The sequence below is a fragment of the Gracilinanus agilis genome, chromosome 1 (genome assembly GCF_016433145.1).
Source record: "Gracilinanus agilis isolate LMUSP501 chromosome 1, AgileGrace, whole genome shotgun sequence".
NCBI classification, from domain to species: Eukaryota; Metazoa; Chordata; class Mammalia; order Didelphimorphia; family Didelphidae; genus Gracilinanus; species Gracilinanus agilis.
In genome coordinates this window covers 154,257,301-154,272,767 of record NC_058130.1, presented here as the reverse complement: position 1 = coordinate 154,272,767, position 15,467 = coordinate 154,257,301, and the positions used below count along the sequence as shown (strand labels likewise).

The 15,467-nt window shown below is 32.7% G+C and overlaps 1 protein-coding gene across 1 annotated transcript in view; it reads right to left on the bottom strand.

The window, feature by feature from the left end:
- The window catches only part of VPS13A (vacuolar protein sorting 13 homolog A), a 337,780-nt gene that overhangs the window by 216,852 nt on the left and 105,461 nt on the right, over positions 1–15,467 (bottom strand). The window contains exons 27-31 of the mRNA XM_044678014.1: positions 13,508–13,587; positions 11,451–11,510; positions 11,096–11,249; positions 10,154–10,270; positions 9,971–10,074 (exon numbers count right to left, since the gene is read on the bottom strand). Coding sequence (XP_044533949.1) covers positions 9,971–10,074; positions 10,154–10,270; positions 11,096–11,249; positions 11,451–11,510; positions 13,508–13,587 — 515 coding nt within the window. The remainder of the gene's footprint in view (positions 1–9,970; positions 10,075–10,153; positions 10,271–11,095; positions 11,250–11,450; positions 11,511–13,507; positions 13,588–15,467) is intronic.

The window sequence follows — 15,467 nt, the reverse complement described above, 5'->3', positions numbered from 1 at the left end:
CAGTTTGGCAGAAAATAAAATGAAACATCTCACAACATATACCAAGATAAGGTCGAAAGGTATACATGTTTGAGACACAGATGACAATATCATAAGCAAATTAGGGGAGCATGAAATAGTTTACATATCAGACATCTGGATATGTGAAGAATTTATGAATTTATGAAGAGGATCACACTAAGTTAAAGGGATAATTTTGATTACATTAAATGAAAAAGGATTTGCATAAAAAATAAAACGAATGCAACCAAGATTAGAAATAAAACAGAATTGGAAAAAAAACCTTATAGCATGTTTCTATGATAAGTGCCTCATTTCTCAAATATATAGAGAACTGAGTCAAATTTATAAGAATACAAGTCATTTTGCAATAGCTAAGTGCTAAAAGTATATGAACAGGAAGTTTTCAGATGAAGAAATCAAATATATCTACAATCCTATATAACAAAACTCTATTAAATCACTATTGATTAAGGAAATTCTAATTAAAACAACTCTGAGGCACCCTCATCCTATGAAATGGATTAATATGACAGAAAAGGAAAATGACAGATGTTAGAGTGGATGTAGGAAAATGAGCCACCAATGCACTGTTTGATAGTTTGACAGAGAAAATTTATCCTCTCTTCTGGAGAGTAATTTAGAATTGTGCTTTCCTTTGATCCAGCAACAATACTATTAGTCTGTATCCCAGATATTTTTTAAAAAGAACTATATGTACAAAAATATTTACAGTAGCTCTTTTTTGTGGTGGAAAGAATTAAAATTGAGGGGATGTCCATCAATTGGGGAATGGCTGACTAAACTGTGGTATATAATTCTGATTGGATACTATTGTGTTATAAGAAATGATTAGCAGAATGCATCAACAAAACTTGAAAAAATTTATATAAAATATCATTAAGTGAAGTAGGCAGAACCAGGAGAATACTGTACACAATAACAGCAATATTATATGATAATAGACTATGAATAACTTAGCTATTCTCAGAAATAAAAAGCTCTAAAACAATTCTGAAGGACTTATGATGTTAAATGCTATCCACTTCCAAAGAAAGAATTGATGGAGTCTGAATGCAAATCAAAACATAGTAATTGTTATTTTCTTTATTTTTTGGTATATTTTTCTGGTTTTTTTGCATGACTAATATTGAAATGTTTTGCATAATTGCACATTGTCATCCCAGAAAGGGGGAAGAGGAAGAAGAGAAGTAGAGAATTTGGAACTTCAAATTTTTTTAATGTTAAAATTTTACATGTATTTTGTAAAAAAAAAATCAGAATATTTTAAAAAATAAAGAAAAACACTAGTTACAAATCACATAATTTTGGCCACAGAGAAGGAAAAATCTTACTCTCTCTGAAATTATGCCCAGAGAGTTCTAAACTGTGTATACCCTTGAACCCAACAATAAAACTGTTGGGTCTGTTTCCCAAGGCTATCAGTGAAAAATGAAAGAAATCTCTATGTTCTAAAATATTTATAGCAGCTCTCTTCGGGATGGCAAAGAAATGGAAAACGAGGACATGTCATCAATTGGAGAATGAATGAACAAACTGTTACATATGCTTCTGATAGAATATTATAGAAAATAAGGGAGATAGTTCTGGGAAGATGGCAGCTGAGACGGAGCAAATCTTAAAAATCTCTGCACCCTTTCCACTCCGACATAAAAAACAAAGCACTTCGAGAAGAAAGAGGACGAAATCTAACAACAGGACAAAGCAGGGGGGTCCTACCACTAGACAGCTCAAGACATATGCCAAGAAAAATGCTTGAATTTTTGAACTGTCGGGCCTGAGGGTATAGAAGGGGAATCCCAGGACCCCTCCCCCACATGCTGTGCAGAGTCTCCAGCAGCCCCTGAAATCTCCACATGGGCTGGCGCATAGGTCTAAAGAGAGGGCCTTCATGGCCCTGGACTCAGGGAGTTGAACACAGGCACCAGGGAGGTGGATGGAGGAGAAAGACAGAGAAACATAGCAAAAATGCTCAGAATATGGCAGCTTAGATAGAGCCAAACCTCAGACCGCCTGACTTTACCACACCAAGATAGAAAATAACAGGCTTCAAGAGGAAAGAAAACCAGGTCAAACAGCGGGACAGAGCAGGGGTACCCTACTGATGGACAGCTCAGCAAAAACACTACATCTTGTCCCCCACTTCTTTTATTTCTTTATTTTTTTATTTTTTTCCTCTCAAGGTTTTAGCCTCAAGGCACATTAAGCAATACAGACTAATCAAATTAATACAATCTTCATCCCATCAATTGGACAGACAAGAAGTCAGAAGGCAGGGAAACTCCAATACCCCTCTCCCATAAACTGCAGAGAAAATAACCAGAAACCTCCACAGCCAACTGGAGGAAGATCTTTCATCAAAGTTCATTAAATCCATCTGATTAAACCAGCAGAACAGAGAAGGAAAAATTATGAGTTGACAGCAGAAAAAAAGAGAAAAAAAATTAAAATTGACAGCTTCTTTTCAGGAAGTGAAAAAACAGCAAATGAAATAGAAGAGGAGGAAACTCCAGCAAATTGGACATAGACTTTGGAAAATCTCAAAATTCAATTAACTCAAGAATTTCAGGAACTTAAAAAGCAATCAAGAGAGGCTGAAGACAATTTGAAAAAAGGAAATACATGGACAAAAACAAGAAAATAAAGTCTTAAAAAGCCAAAATTGACCAGCTCCGAAACAAAGCAAAGAAAGAGAAAGATGGTCTACAAAGAAAATCAGACCAGAAAGAGAAGGAAGACCAAAAAGTCAGGGAGGAAATTCAGTCTTTAAAAAATAGAACTCAACAACTAGAAGCAAATGACTTCATTAGGCAGCAAGAATATATAAAACAAAATTTTAAAAATGAAAAATTTGTAGAGAATATGAAACATCTCATTGAGACAACCAAAAATTGGGAGAACAGATAACGAAGAGACAATTTAAGAATTATTGCTCTACCAGAACATCATGACAAAAGAAAAAGTTTGGACATCATCCTACAGGTAATTATCCAAGAAAACTGCCCTGACATTCTCAAACAAGAGGGAAAAGTGGAAATTGAAAGAATCCACAGATCACCTCCTACATTTAATCCACACCTGACAACTTCCAGGAATATTATAGCCTGACTGAGGAAAAAAAAATTACAAGCTGTTAAGAAGAAGTCATTCAGATACCAGGGAACCACAGTTAGGATAACACAGGATCTGGCTGCATCTACATTAAAGGACCGGAAGGCATGAAATATAATATACCAGAAAGCAAGAGAACTGAGTCTACAACCAAGAATCAACGATCCAGCAAAATTGACTATATTTTTGCAGGGGAAAGAATGTTCATTCAATAAAATTGAGGACTTCCAAGCATTCATAAAGAAAAAACAAGTCTTAAAAAGAAAGATTGCTGCCCAAACACAGGACTCAAGAGAAGTACCATAAGGTAATTAAGAGAACAGGGCAAAAAAATCTTTTCCTTAAGGGACCCAATAAATTCAATCAATTTCTATCCCTAGAAGAAAAGAAAATATTGGCAAATATTAAAAATTGTTATTATCAAGAGGGTAACTAGAAGTTGTTTACTTAGAGGGAACAATGACAAACTGTATAAGATGAAATGTCAAGATTTATATATGTATACATACATATATGGACATATACACACAAAAATAGAGGGGAAAAAAGGAGATAATATTAAGAAAAATGGGGAAACGACAAAATGGAGTAAATTTATATTCCATAAAGAAGCATGTGGGGCAAACAGGGGAGAAAATTGATACACTGGAAGGGTAAAGAGATAGGCGAAAGTAAATATTTAATACTTAAGTCAACTGAAATTAACTTAAAGAACAATCAGATCCATTGGGGCAGAGAATTGATTTGTGCCCTATAGAGAAGTAGAAGGGTAACAAAAGGACTAGTGGGGAGGGAAGCAACAGTATGGAGGGAGGGGGGAGGAGGTTACCTTTAAAAGACCATAAAGAAGAATGAGAGGGGAATAAGAAGGGAGAGAGGAGAAAGGGAAGTACAAGAAGGTAAGGGATTAGGGGAACTGATTAAAAACAAAACACTGGTATAGAAGAAAGGGCAGGGCAAGGAGAGAGAATCAAAATGTCTGGGAAAACACAGTTGATAATTATAACTCTGAATGTTAATGGGATAAACACACCCATAAAATGGAAGCAAACAGCAAAGTGGATTAGAAACCAAAATCCTACCATATGTTGCCTACAAGAAAGACACATGAGACAGGCAGACATACAAAGAGCAAAAATAAAAGGCTAGAGCAAAATCTATTGGGCTTCAACTAAGAAAAAGAAGGCCGGAGTTGCAATCATGATTTCTGACAGAGCAAAAGTAAAAATAGATCTGGTTAAAAGAGATAGGGAAGGTAATTGTATCCTAATAAAAGGCATTATAAACAATTTAGAACTAGTAGTAATCAATATGTATGCACCAAATGGTATAACATCCAGATTTCTAAAGGTGAAGCTAATGGAGCTCAAGGATGAAATAGACAGCAAAACTATACTAGTGGGTGACCTGAACCTTCCCCTATCAGATCTAGAAAAACCAAACCAAAAAATAAATAAGAAAGAGATAAGAGAGGTGAATGAAATCCTAGAAAAATTAGAGTTAATAGATATATGAAGAAAAATAAATAGGGAAAAAAAGGAATACACCTTCTTTTCAGCAGCACATGGAATATTCACAAAGATTGACCATGTACTAGGGCATAGAAACATGGCAAACAAATGCAAAAAAGCAGAAATAATAAATGCAACCTTACTAGATCATAATACAATAAAAAGAGTTATTAGCAAGGATACATGGAGAGGTGAACCAAAAACTAATTGGAAATTAAATAATATGATTCTAGTATTCTATTTAAGATTAGCTAAAGTATTAGTATTCTATTTAAGATTAGCTAGTATTCTATTTAAGATTAGCTAAAGAACAAATCATAGAAAAAATTAATAATTTCATTGAAGACAACAATGATGAGACTTCTTACCAAAACCTATGGGATGCAGCCAAAGCAATTCTAAGGGGAAAATTTATATCACCGAGTGCATATATTAATAAATTAGGGAGGGCAGAAGTCAATGAATTGGGCATGCAACTTAAAAAACTAGAAAATGAACAAATTAAAAATCTCCAGATGAAAACTAAATTAGAAATACTAAAAATAAAGGAAGAAATTAATAAAATCAAAAGTCAAAGAACTATTGAATTAATAAATAAGACTAGAAGTTGGTATTTTGAAAAAACAGATAAAATAGACAAAGTACTGGTCAATCTAATAAAAAAAGGAAAGAAGAAAACCAAATTGACAGCATCAAAGATGAAAAGGGAGACCTCAACTCTAATGAAGAGGAAATTAAGGCAAGCATTAAAAACTATTTTGCCCAATTATATGGCAATAAAGCAATCTAGGTGATATGGATGAATATTTACAAAAATATAAATTGCCTAGATTTACAGCAGAAGAAATAAAATATCTAAATAATCCAATATCAGAAAAAGAAATTAAAAGAGCCATCAAAGAACTCCCTAAAAAAAATTGTCAGGGCCTGATGGATTCAAAAGTGAATTCTATCAAACATTCAAAGAACAACTAATCCCAATACTATACAAACTATTTGGCATAATAAGCAAAGAAGGAGTCCTACCAAATTCCTTTTATGACACTAACATGGTACTGATTCCAAAGCCAGGTTAACCAAAAACAGAGAAAGAAAACTACAGACTAGTCTCCTTAATGAACATCGATGTAAAAATCTTAAATAGAATACTAGGCAAAAAGACTCCAGCAAGGGTTATCCATCATGATCAGGTGGGATTTATAACAGGAATGCAAGGATCGTTCAAACATTAGGAAAACCATCCCCATAATTGATCATATCAACAAACTAACAAAAATCACATGATTATCTCAATAGATGCTGAAAAAGTCTTTGACAAAATACAACACCCATTCCTATTAAAAATACTAGAAAGGGCAAGCTGGGTAGCTCAGTGGATTGAGAGTCAGGCCTAGAGACAGGAGGTCCTAGGTTCAAATCCGAGCTGAGACACTTCCCAGCTGTGTGACCCTGGGAAAGTCACTTGACCCCCATTGCCCACCCTTACCACTCTTCCACCGACACAGAAGTTAAGGGTTTAAAAACAAAAACAAAAGAAAAGAAAAAAATGCTAAAAAGTATAGGAATAGAAGGACCTTTCCCAAAAATAATAAACAGTATATGTCTAAAACCATCAACAAGCATCATATGCAATGGGGATAAATTAGAAGCCTTCCCAATAAGATCAGGAGTGAAACAAGGATGCCCATTATCACCTCTATTATTTAACATTGTATTAGAAACACTAGCACTAGCAATTAGAAAAGAAAAAGAAATTGAAGGTATCAAAGTAGGCAATGAGGAGACTGAGCTATCACTATTTGCAGATAATATGATGGTCTACTTAAAAAATCCTAGAGAATCAACTAAAAAGCTTGTAGAAATAATCAACAACTTTAGCAAAGTTGCAGGACACAAAATAAATGCACATAAATCATCAGCATTTCTATATATTTCCAACACATCGCAGGAGCAAGAGGTAGAAAGAGAAACACCATTCAAAATCACCATAGACAATATAAAATACTTAGGAATCTATCTACCAAAGCAAACACAGGAATTATACGAACACAACTACAAAACACTTTCCAAACAATTAAAACTAGATCTAATCAATTGGAAAAGCATTGATTGCTCATGGGTTAAGATAAGCAAACTTAATAAAAATGACCATACTACCCAAATTAATTTACTTATTTAGTGCTGTACCTATCAAACTACCAAGAAATTTTTTTTTACAAAATTAGAAAAAATTATAACCAAGTTTTTTTTGAAGAACAAAAGATCAAGAATATCAATGGAAATAATGAAAAAAAATCATAAAAAGGTGGCCTAGCAGTGATATTAAGCTATACTATAAAGCAGTGGTCAGTGGTCATCAAAACAATATGGTTCTTACTCAGAGACAGAGGATCAGTGGAACAGACTAGGGGTAAGTGACGTCAGCAAGACAGACAGTCTATGATAAACCCAAAGAGCCCAACTTTTGGGACAAAAATCCACTATTTGACAAAAACTGCTGGGAAAATTGGAAAACAATATGGGAGAGATTAGGTTTAGGTCAACATCTCACACCCTACATCAAGATAAATTCAGAATTGGTGAATGAATTGAATATAAAGAAGGAAACTATAAGAAAATTAGGCGAACACAGAATAGTATACTTGTCAGATCTCAGGGAAAGGAAAGATTTTAAAACCAAGCAAGAGTTAGAAAAAATACAAAATGTAAAATAAATAATTTTGATTCCATTAAATTAAAAAGTTTTTGTACAAACAAAAACAATGCAACCAAAATCAGAAGGGAAACAACAAACTGGGAAAAAATCTTTATAACAAAAAATTCTGACAAAGGTCTAATTACTCAAATATACAAGGAGCTAAATCAATTGTACAAAAAAATCAAGCCATTCCTCAATCGATAAATGGGCAAGGACATAAATAGGCAATTTTCAGATAAAGAAATCAAAACTATCAATAAACACATGAGAAATCTTATTTCTCAATAAGAACAAGAGAAATATTCTAAATCTCTAATAATGAGAAAAATGCAAGTCAAAACAACTCTGAGGTATCACCTCATACCCAGCAGACTGGCTAAAATGACAGCAGGGGAGAGTAATGAATGTTGGAGGGGATGTGGCAAAATTGGGATATTAATGCACTGCTAGTGGAGTTGTGAACTGATCCAACTATTCTGGATGGCAATTTGGAACTATGCCCAAAGAGTGCTAAAAGACTGCCTGCCCTTTGATCCAGCCATATCATTGCTGGGATTGTATCCCAAAGAGATCATAGGGAAAAAGACATGTGCAAAAATATTTGTAGCCATGCTCTTTGTGGTAGCAAAAAACTGAAAAACAAGGGTATGCCCTTCAATGGGGGAATGGCTGAACAAATTGTGGTATCTGTTGGTGATGGAATGCTATTTTGCCCAAAGGAATAATAAACTGGAGGGATTCCATGTGAACTTGAATGACCTCCAGGAATTGATGCAGAGTGAAAGGAGCAGAACCAAGAGAACATACACAGAGACAGATACACTGTAGTAAAATCAAATGTAATGGACTTCTGTACTAGCAGCAAGGCAATGACCCAGGACAATTCTGAGGGATTTATGGAAAAAAACACTACCCACATTCAGAGGAAGAACTGCAGGAGTGGAAACACAGAAGAAAAACAACTGCTTGAACATATGGATTGATGCGGACATGATTTTGGAAGTAAACTCTAAATGACCAACCTAGTACAACTATCAATAATATAGAAATAGGTCTTGATTGATGACACATGAAGAAACCAGTGGAAATACACGTCAACTATGGGGATGGTGGTGTTGGGGGTTGGAGGGGTGAGAGAATAAGAACATGAATCATGTATCCATGGAAAAAAAATTTCTAAAAAATAAAATAAAATAAAGAATACTATAGCACTGTAAGAAATGATAAGTTAATTTTTTTAAACCATGTAAAAATGTACAAAAACAATTTGAGAAATGAACAGAACAAAAAGATTATGTACAACTACAGAATTCATATTTGAAGAATAACTTGTAAATTTCTGCTTCTAGAGAAAGAACTGATAAAAAAGAAAAACTAAAAATATAGCTTATATATACTTTTTTTTTTAGCCAAGAGATGCCTTCTCTTGTGTAGTGGTGGGAGGAAGGAATATACCTGAAAATTGTAATGTAACAAACAAATAAGTTAGTTAATTTTTTAAAATGCTATTCTCTCTTATTCTTTCAGAGCAGAGGACAGAGTTAATTAAATATTTTAGATGCTGTTGGACTTGGTTAATGTTTTGGCTCAGTTAGACTCAGCTGATATGTTTATTTTCCTCTTTTTTTTCAGTACAGATGAAAGGCATTACAGATGAAAAATATGTTTGGAAATAAAAGTAGTATTAAACAAAAGAAAAAGATCAATACTGTTAAAATTATATAATTAGCCAATCTAAGTTCCATCAAAGTAAGTTGGTAGAGTCTTATCACAGTATTTCCTTCCTGGGTACTAAAGCTCACAGTCCATTTTTACAACAGTATGAGAAGTTAGAGACTATCTATCCCCAGCTCAGCCATGTAAAATCTGCTACACTCAAAGAATCCCCAAAACAATAACTAGATATTTGAGATTTGAATAGATAGAATTCAAGAAGATTGTTGGTACTCTCAAAAGATCCATTTAGCTCTAAAACTAATTTTGGGCTTGTAACTGGGATAGTTTGTTCTCTCATACTATAACCAGAATTTCTATTTAATCTAAGGGATATTAAAATTCAACCCAAAATCACCATAAACTAGTAATTATACTGTTAAAGAAGAGAAGAACAATCCCCAAATTCACCTTCCCATAAGCATGTGTTCACAAACTCTGGAGCAAGTTCAGAGTCATAATAACCTCCCCAACATATACTAGGCCAGAATCAGATCCCTAAATCTGACTTGTTTACTCTCCATGAGTGTTTATGAGAGGTCCTGAATGTATCATGGGGATTTACAGGCATGATATAAGGTTGTGTGTGGCTTTTACTATCCCATAGTGATCCATAAAGAGCAAAAAAAATTGATTTGGTTGCCTATATTAGCAAAGAATGTAGCAGCCCAGGTAAAACTGGACTGGTTTTATGGGAACCATATTTCCATACTCATATACTCAAAAAAATTATACTCATATCAGGCAATAATCATTTTTTAAAGTGCCTACTATATGTTGGGTACTATGGTAAATTCTAGGAATATAATAAGGAGCAAAAAATCTGCTCTTAAGAAGCCAAAATCATAAAATAAAAAAGGCAAATCAATTAAACTGACTTCAATCAGTCACAATGAGTAGACAAACATATATTTACCTTTTTATAGAAGGCCATTTCATCAGAATCCAAAATAATTATATTCTTCAGATTTAAATTTATTTCACTTGTGGTCTGTCTCATTACCACGTGGGACTCAAAGCCTAAAAGGGAAAAAGTATTAATTAATATCTATGTTCCAAATTAAAAGCTTTCAATCTAATTCTGGTTAAAATTTGTTACCTTCAATGGTAATTTCAGAAATTCTACATCTTTGATCTTCAATAAAGATGCGTAAGCAAGACAGGTCAGCAATGATATTTAGGTTAATGACATCTTCACTCCTAGATATCTTAGAAGCTGTAGATATAATGCAATAACTATTATCAAATACAATGAACTATTTTTAAAAATTAGTCAAGTCAGCAGGATAGTAAAATATTAGGTCAAGAAATAATGGAGGAATCAAAACGACCCAAGTTCAAACTTTATCTCTGGTGCTTATGTGAAATGAGCATACTAGCTTCCTTGAGAGCCATAGACAGCTCTCTAAGCCTGTAAATTTCAAACTGAATGTATTTAGATTGCAAAGGAAGTCCCATACTAGAAATTGTAAGAGTAAAGAAAATATTTCTTCCTTTTATATATGTAAAAGTAAATTCTTCCTTTAACTTGGAAGTTTTAGAACTATCTTCATCTCATTAAAATAAAATAAAATTTCATGCTAACAAAGTAGAAATCATAAAAGAGATGAATCAGTAGATATATGCTAAAACTAAAATGTGATAATATTTTAGTTGGCTACTAATTATATTTTTAAATCTTTTTAAAAAATTTAGATCCTTAAACATTTTTCTAACCTATAAAGTAATCATATTATAAGTACTAATTTTCATATCTCTAAAGGTAGGACAATGTAGTGTATATAGCTATACAAAGAGTTTGTATACCAAAAGTTTCCCATGTTGACAAAATCACAGATCTGTAAGAATAATAATAACAATTATAACAACAAAAACAATTTATATTAGATCAATCCAGAGCTGAATCTCACACTTAAATTTTATACCAGGTACAGTTTTGTTAATAATGCATACCAATATTTTGGAATCTTAATAAATTAACCTTCATAATATTTTGCTTTATTCAGTATATAATGTGAAATGAAGTTAAAAAGAAACTTACATAATTTCTTAATTATTTCTCCTCCTTTTTCTTCAGTTTCCACAATTTGACTATGTGATTTTACTTCTCTTTTTGGAAGAAGACTATTCACAAAATTTTTAATATTCAAAAGTGCTTCAGTATGCAAACGAATATCCAAAGAAGAAAAATTTATCTAGGAACCAAAGTTAATTGTATTATTAATCAACAATAAATATTCACTAAGCACCAATTGTAGATTAAAAACATTTTTTTAGTAAAATTCTTACACAGTCTAAAATCTAGTTGGGAACAATAATTTTCAAAAACAACTGACTAAAAATACAGATATGATGTTTAATGTTTTTATTTCCTTGTGGTTATAATAAAACTATACCTTGAACAGCTGTAAAACATTCTTATAGGAAGTTTTAAGGTCTGGTACATGTGAATCAACCTATACAAAGAAAAAAAAGTTAAAAAGTCATATGAATATCTAATCAATTTATGTCTAACATATAATAATGTGTAATAAATAATATGTATAGCTAACTATCCATAAAGTTATAGAGATATGAAAAAAAATCTTTCAAAATGTAAATCCTTTCTAAGTCTTTTTTTATATAACCACTGCAGAATTTGGCAATTGAATCATCCACAAAGCAGTTGAATACTATGTAATTTCTTTAGATCTATATACTTCACTGCTAACTATAATCTAAAATACTTCAAATGTATTTTTTTAAAAAGAAATTATTTTCTACCTGTAAGTATTTATGTTGGTCAATACTAGGAAATAAACTGTACAAATGCTTTCGGCAAAAAAAAAAAAAAAAAAAAAAAAAAAAGTCGTGTCTAAAAAAAAGTAACCTTTAGAATTAAAAAAAATTTTAAGCTCTCAATCACAATGTGATTTTGCCTTTCCCAACCAAGAAAAATACTAAGAAGCACCTACAACCCAGTTTAAGTATTTATTAATTCGTCCTTCGTGAAAGGGAAGTTGATAAAAATGGACTAGTAAATACTTAAAATAATTATAATTTGACTTTAAAATCTGTCTAAATTATCAATCTTCACTATCTATTGGTTGCACATATTAGCATACCTTTTAGCTCAAATTCAAACACTGTCTTAGAGCAAATATCAATTCTCAAAAATACGTATCAAAAACCCTCTTTAAAATATTACATTGTGGAATGTAATTATCAATTAAATAAAGTAAAAACTTTTTTCATATAATTCTTCTATTACTTTTCCACAATTTTGTCCATTTATCTTAGACTCAGTAACATTTTATTGTTAATATACAAATAATCCCCACTAAATGAATAACCACTCTACAAAAATACAAAATTACAATTGGAAAGAGTAAATCAAATCTTCATTGAACTGTTTCAAATTCCTTGAGTTTATGAAGCCCCAACATTCTTTCCTAGGCCCACTTCCCTTCTCCCTCTATACTCCAGGTAGCTATATCAATTCCTGCATTAAATTAACTAGCATTAAATGTGACTCATACATTTGTACAAATCTGTATGTGTACATTTATATGTACAAAATATACATATTATACCCATATATGCACAGCCCCACTGTTCCAGTCCTACATCACTAATTGCCTCTGAATATTTCCAACTAGAAAAATCTCAAATTTATCCTGTCTCAAACTGTACTTATTAACTTTCTCACCAAACCCATCTCTTTTCTACACTTCACTGACTCTTTCAAAGGCACCACCATTCTACCTATTTCTTGAGTTCCTAGTTTTGGCATTATCCTCACATCCCTCACTCTCCTTTACTCCACATACTCAATTAATTGCCACATCTCTCCAACTTAAGAACTGTCTTTTGAATCAATCCTATCTTGATTTCTTCCCAATTCCCCCAAAACTAGTGACTTCTATTCCAAACTACCTTATATTTAACAACTTTGTATATCTTGCAATTATTCACTTTATATTTATACTGTATTTGTGTTAATCTTCTACATTAGAACATAAGTTATTTATGTATCCTTTTAGCTATTTCATTCTTTACACCAGTGATTCCCAAACTGGGCACTACCGTCCCCTGGTGGGTGCTGCAGCAATCCAGGAAGGCGGTGATGGCCACAGGTGCATTTATCTTTCCTATTCATTGCTATTAAAATTTTTTTTAAAATTAATTTCCAGGAAAGGGGGTGGTAGGCCAAAAAAGTTTGGGAACCATTGCTTTACACCTTGTATCTTTACCAGTACCTGGCATGTAGCAAGCACTTAATAATAATGCTTGTTGACTGAGATGCCAAAGGGTAGAAAAGTAAAAGCTATAACAAATAATTGTGAGTAAAATAAAAAATAAAGAAAAATGATCATTTGAAGGATAATATGAATGGGTTTTTTTAAAAATAATTAACACAAAATTTTTAACAATATATTCATCACCTAAGTTAAATATACAAAGAATCACTTACCTTACTATATTCCAGTGTTAACAGATCTTCTAATGCATTATCCAGTGTTGTAATAAGGTATACTGGTTTTTGTTTTTCATCTAAAAACAATTTTTTAAAAACTATGTTATATAGGAAAATAGCTACAAATGAGGTTTAAGTTAATGAGAGGACCTATGCACTTTAAATAGTTCATAAGATGGGAGTAGGGAACACTAACCTTGGAAGCTAGAGCTCTGTTTTCTGGAATTGAGGGGATATATATCTGCTTCAGGCTCTGGAATATGCCCTGTTAGTTGCTCCCGTCAACCTTTCTCCTATCCTCCAGCTCCATTAACATTTTTGGGAACAAAGAATTCTCAAAATTGGAAAATATCTAGTAGGATCCTATGTACCTTATACAACTTCACCTAGTACTTTTAGATAGGTTGAGAAAACAGGGAGCTACTGATCAAATATTCTTCAATTGTATAAGTATTATGCGAAGAAAGAGAGAAAAACCATGAGATTAGGGCACAAAGACTCTCAGTTCTATATAATACAGGGGTGTTTAAGGAGACATGGCAGAGAGTCACAGAGAGCTCCAGCTTTTGATGAAGAGAATGAAAATATGTACTTATATGTGATGATCATTAAGCTATACAAGAAAACAAGAAGAACTAATGACCCAGCATCACTTACTGATATTGGAGAATTAAAGAGATTAACTAAAAAAAAAAAATCCATGTTGGCAAACCTATGGCATGCACCCTCCCCTTCTCCACACACACCTAAGGACATTTCTCTGATCACTTGCCCCTCTTCCCAGTAGCCCAGTGGAAGCACTTCCTCCCTCTCCTGTCTGGAGTAGGGCAAGGGCTCACATGAGGTATGAAAATTTGGGAACTCAGTCTCTAAAAGGTTCACCATCATTGCTATAGACTATGAAACTAATACCAATAAGTCATATCCATGAACTGATTACCAATTATACCAAATGCTTACACAAATCAATAACTTTTTTGCACATGTACACACATACATATTCCATTAAATAATTTTTTATTTAACATTTAAAAATCTGTAATTACTGGAACATGAAAAATCATTACCCTTATAATCAAATCTCTCCTGATATAGTCAGCTTAATCTCAGACAACGATCCTGAGGCCCATGTTCAGTCTTTTTGTACTCTGACAAGAGTATATACTCTAATAAGCCTGCCAGAGGCTGTACTCTTTTGGTATAGCTTTAGAGAATTCAGGACTATTTTTAGGGAGAACTTTGGTAGAAAATGCCACTAAGATAATAACAGCATTTTATCTTATGTTTATGTGTTGAATAAATATTAACTGATTGATTTAAGTATATATCAATTTTGCTATAAGCTTGTTTTTGTTCACATCAATCAATAATAGTTATTAAGTGCCAACTATGTGCCCAGCCATAAACTGTTTTCAGTTTTATATTCACATAAAAGGCATCCATAGACAACATTTTTTAAAATGTTGGGAATGACAAAAAAAAAGAGGAATATTTTATATTAGAGCTGAAAATCAGTATCATCAGATCACAGCTGACCACTAGCAAATTAGTTTGGGATGACACAAAATAATACTACAGAAGCAGCATGATATAGTGGAAAGGCTCTGGATTCAGAAGACCTGGGTTCATTTGCACATTGACCAAATTACTTAACCTCCATTGGCCTATTTCCTCAATGGTAAAATAAGAAGATTGGATTAGATGACCTCTGAGGGTTCATATCAGCTCTAAATTTATGATCTTTTGACTTCTCTTACTGATAAAGAGCAATATTTTTACCTTAAGCTCATCAAATTAAAAGGGTAATTTAGAGAAATGTATAGAGAATATAGTAACAAACTACCACAGGAGAAAGCTCCAATTCAATGTTTTGAGATTCCTCCCAATAGGTACCCTCTAAGATGATGGAGGTAGACTGAAAAGAATGGCAGCAAAAGTGTTGTGAATTATACGGGGA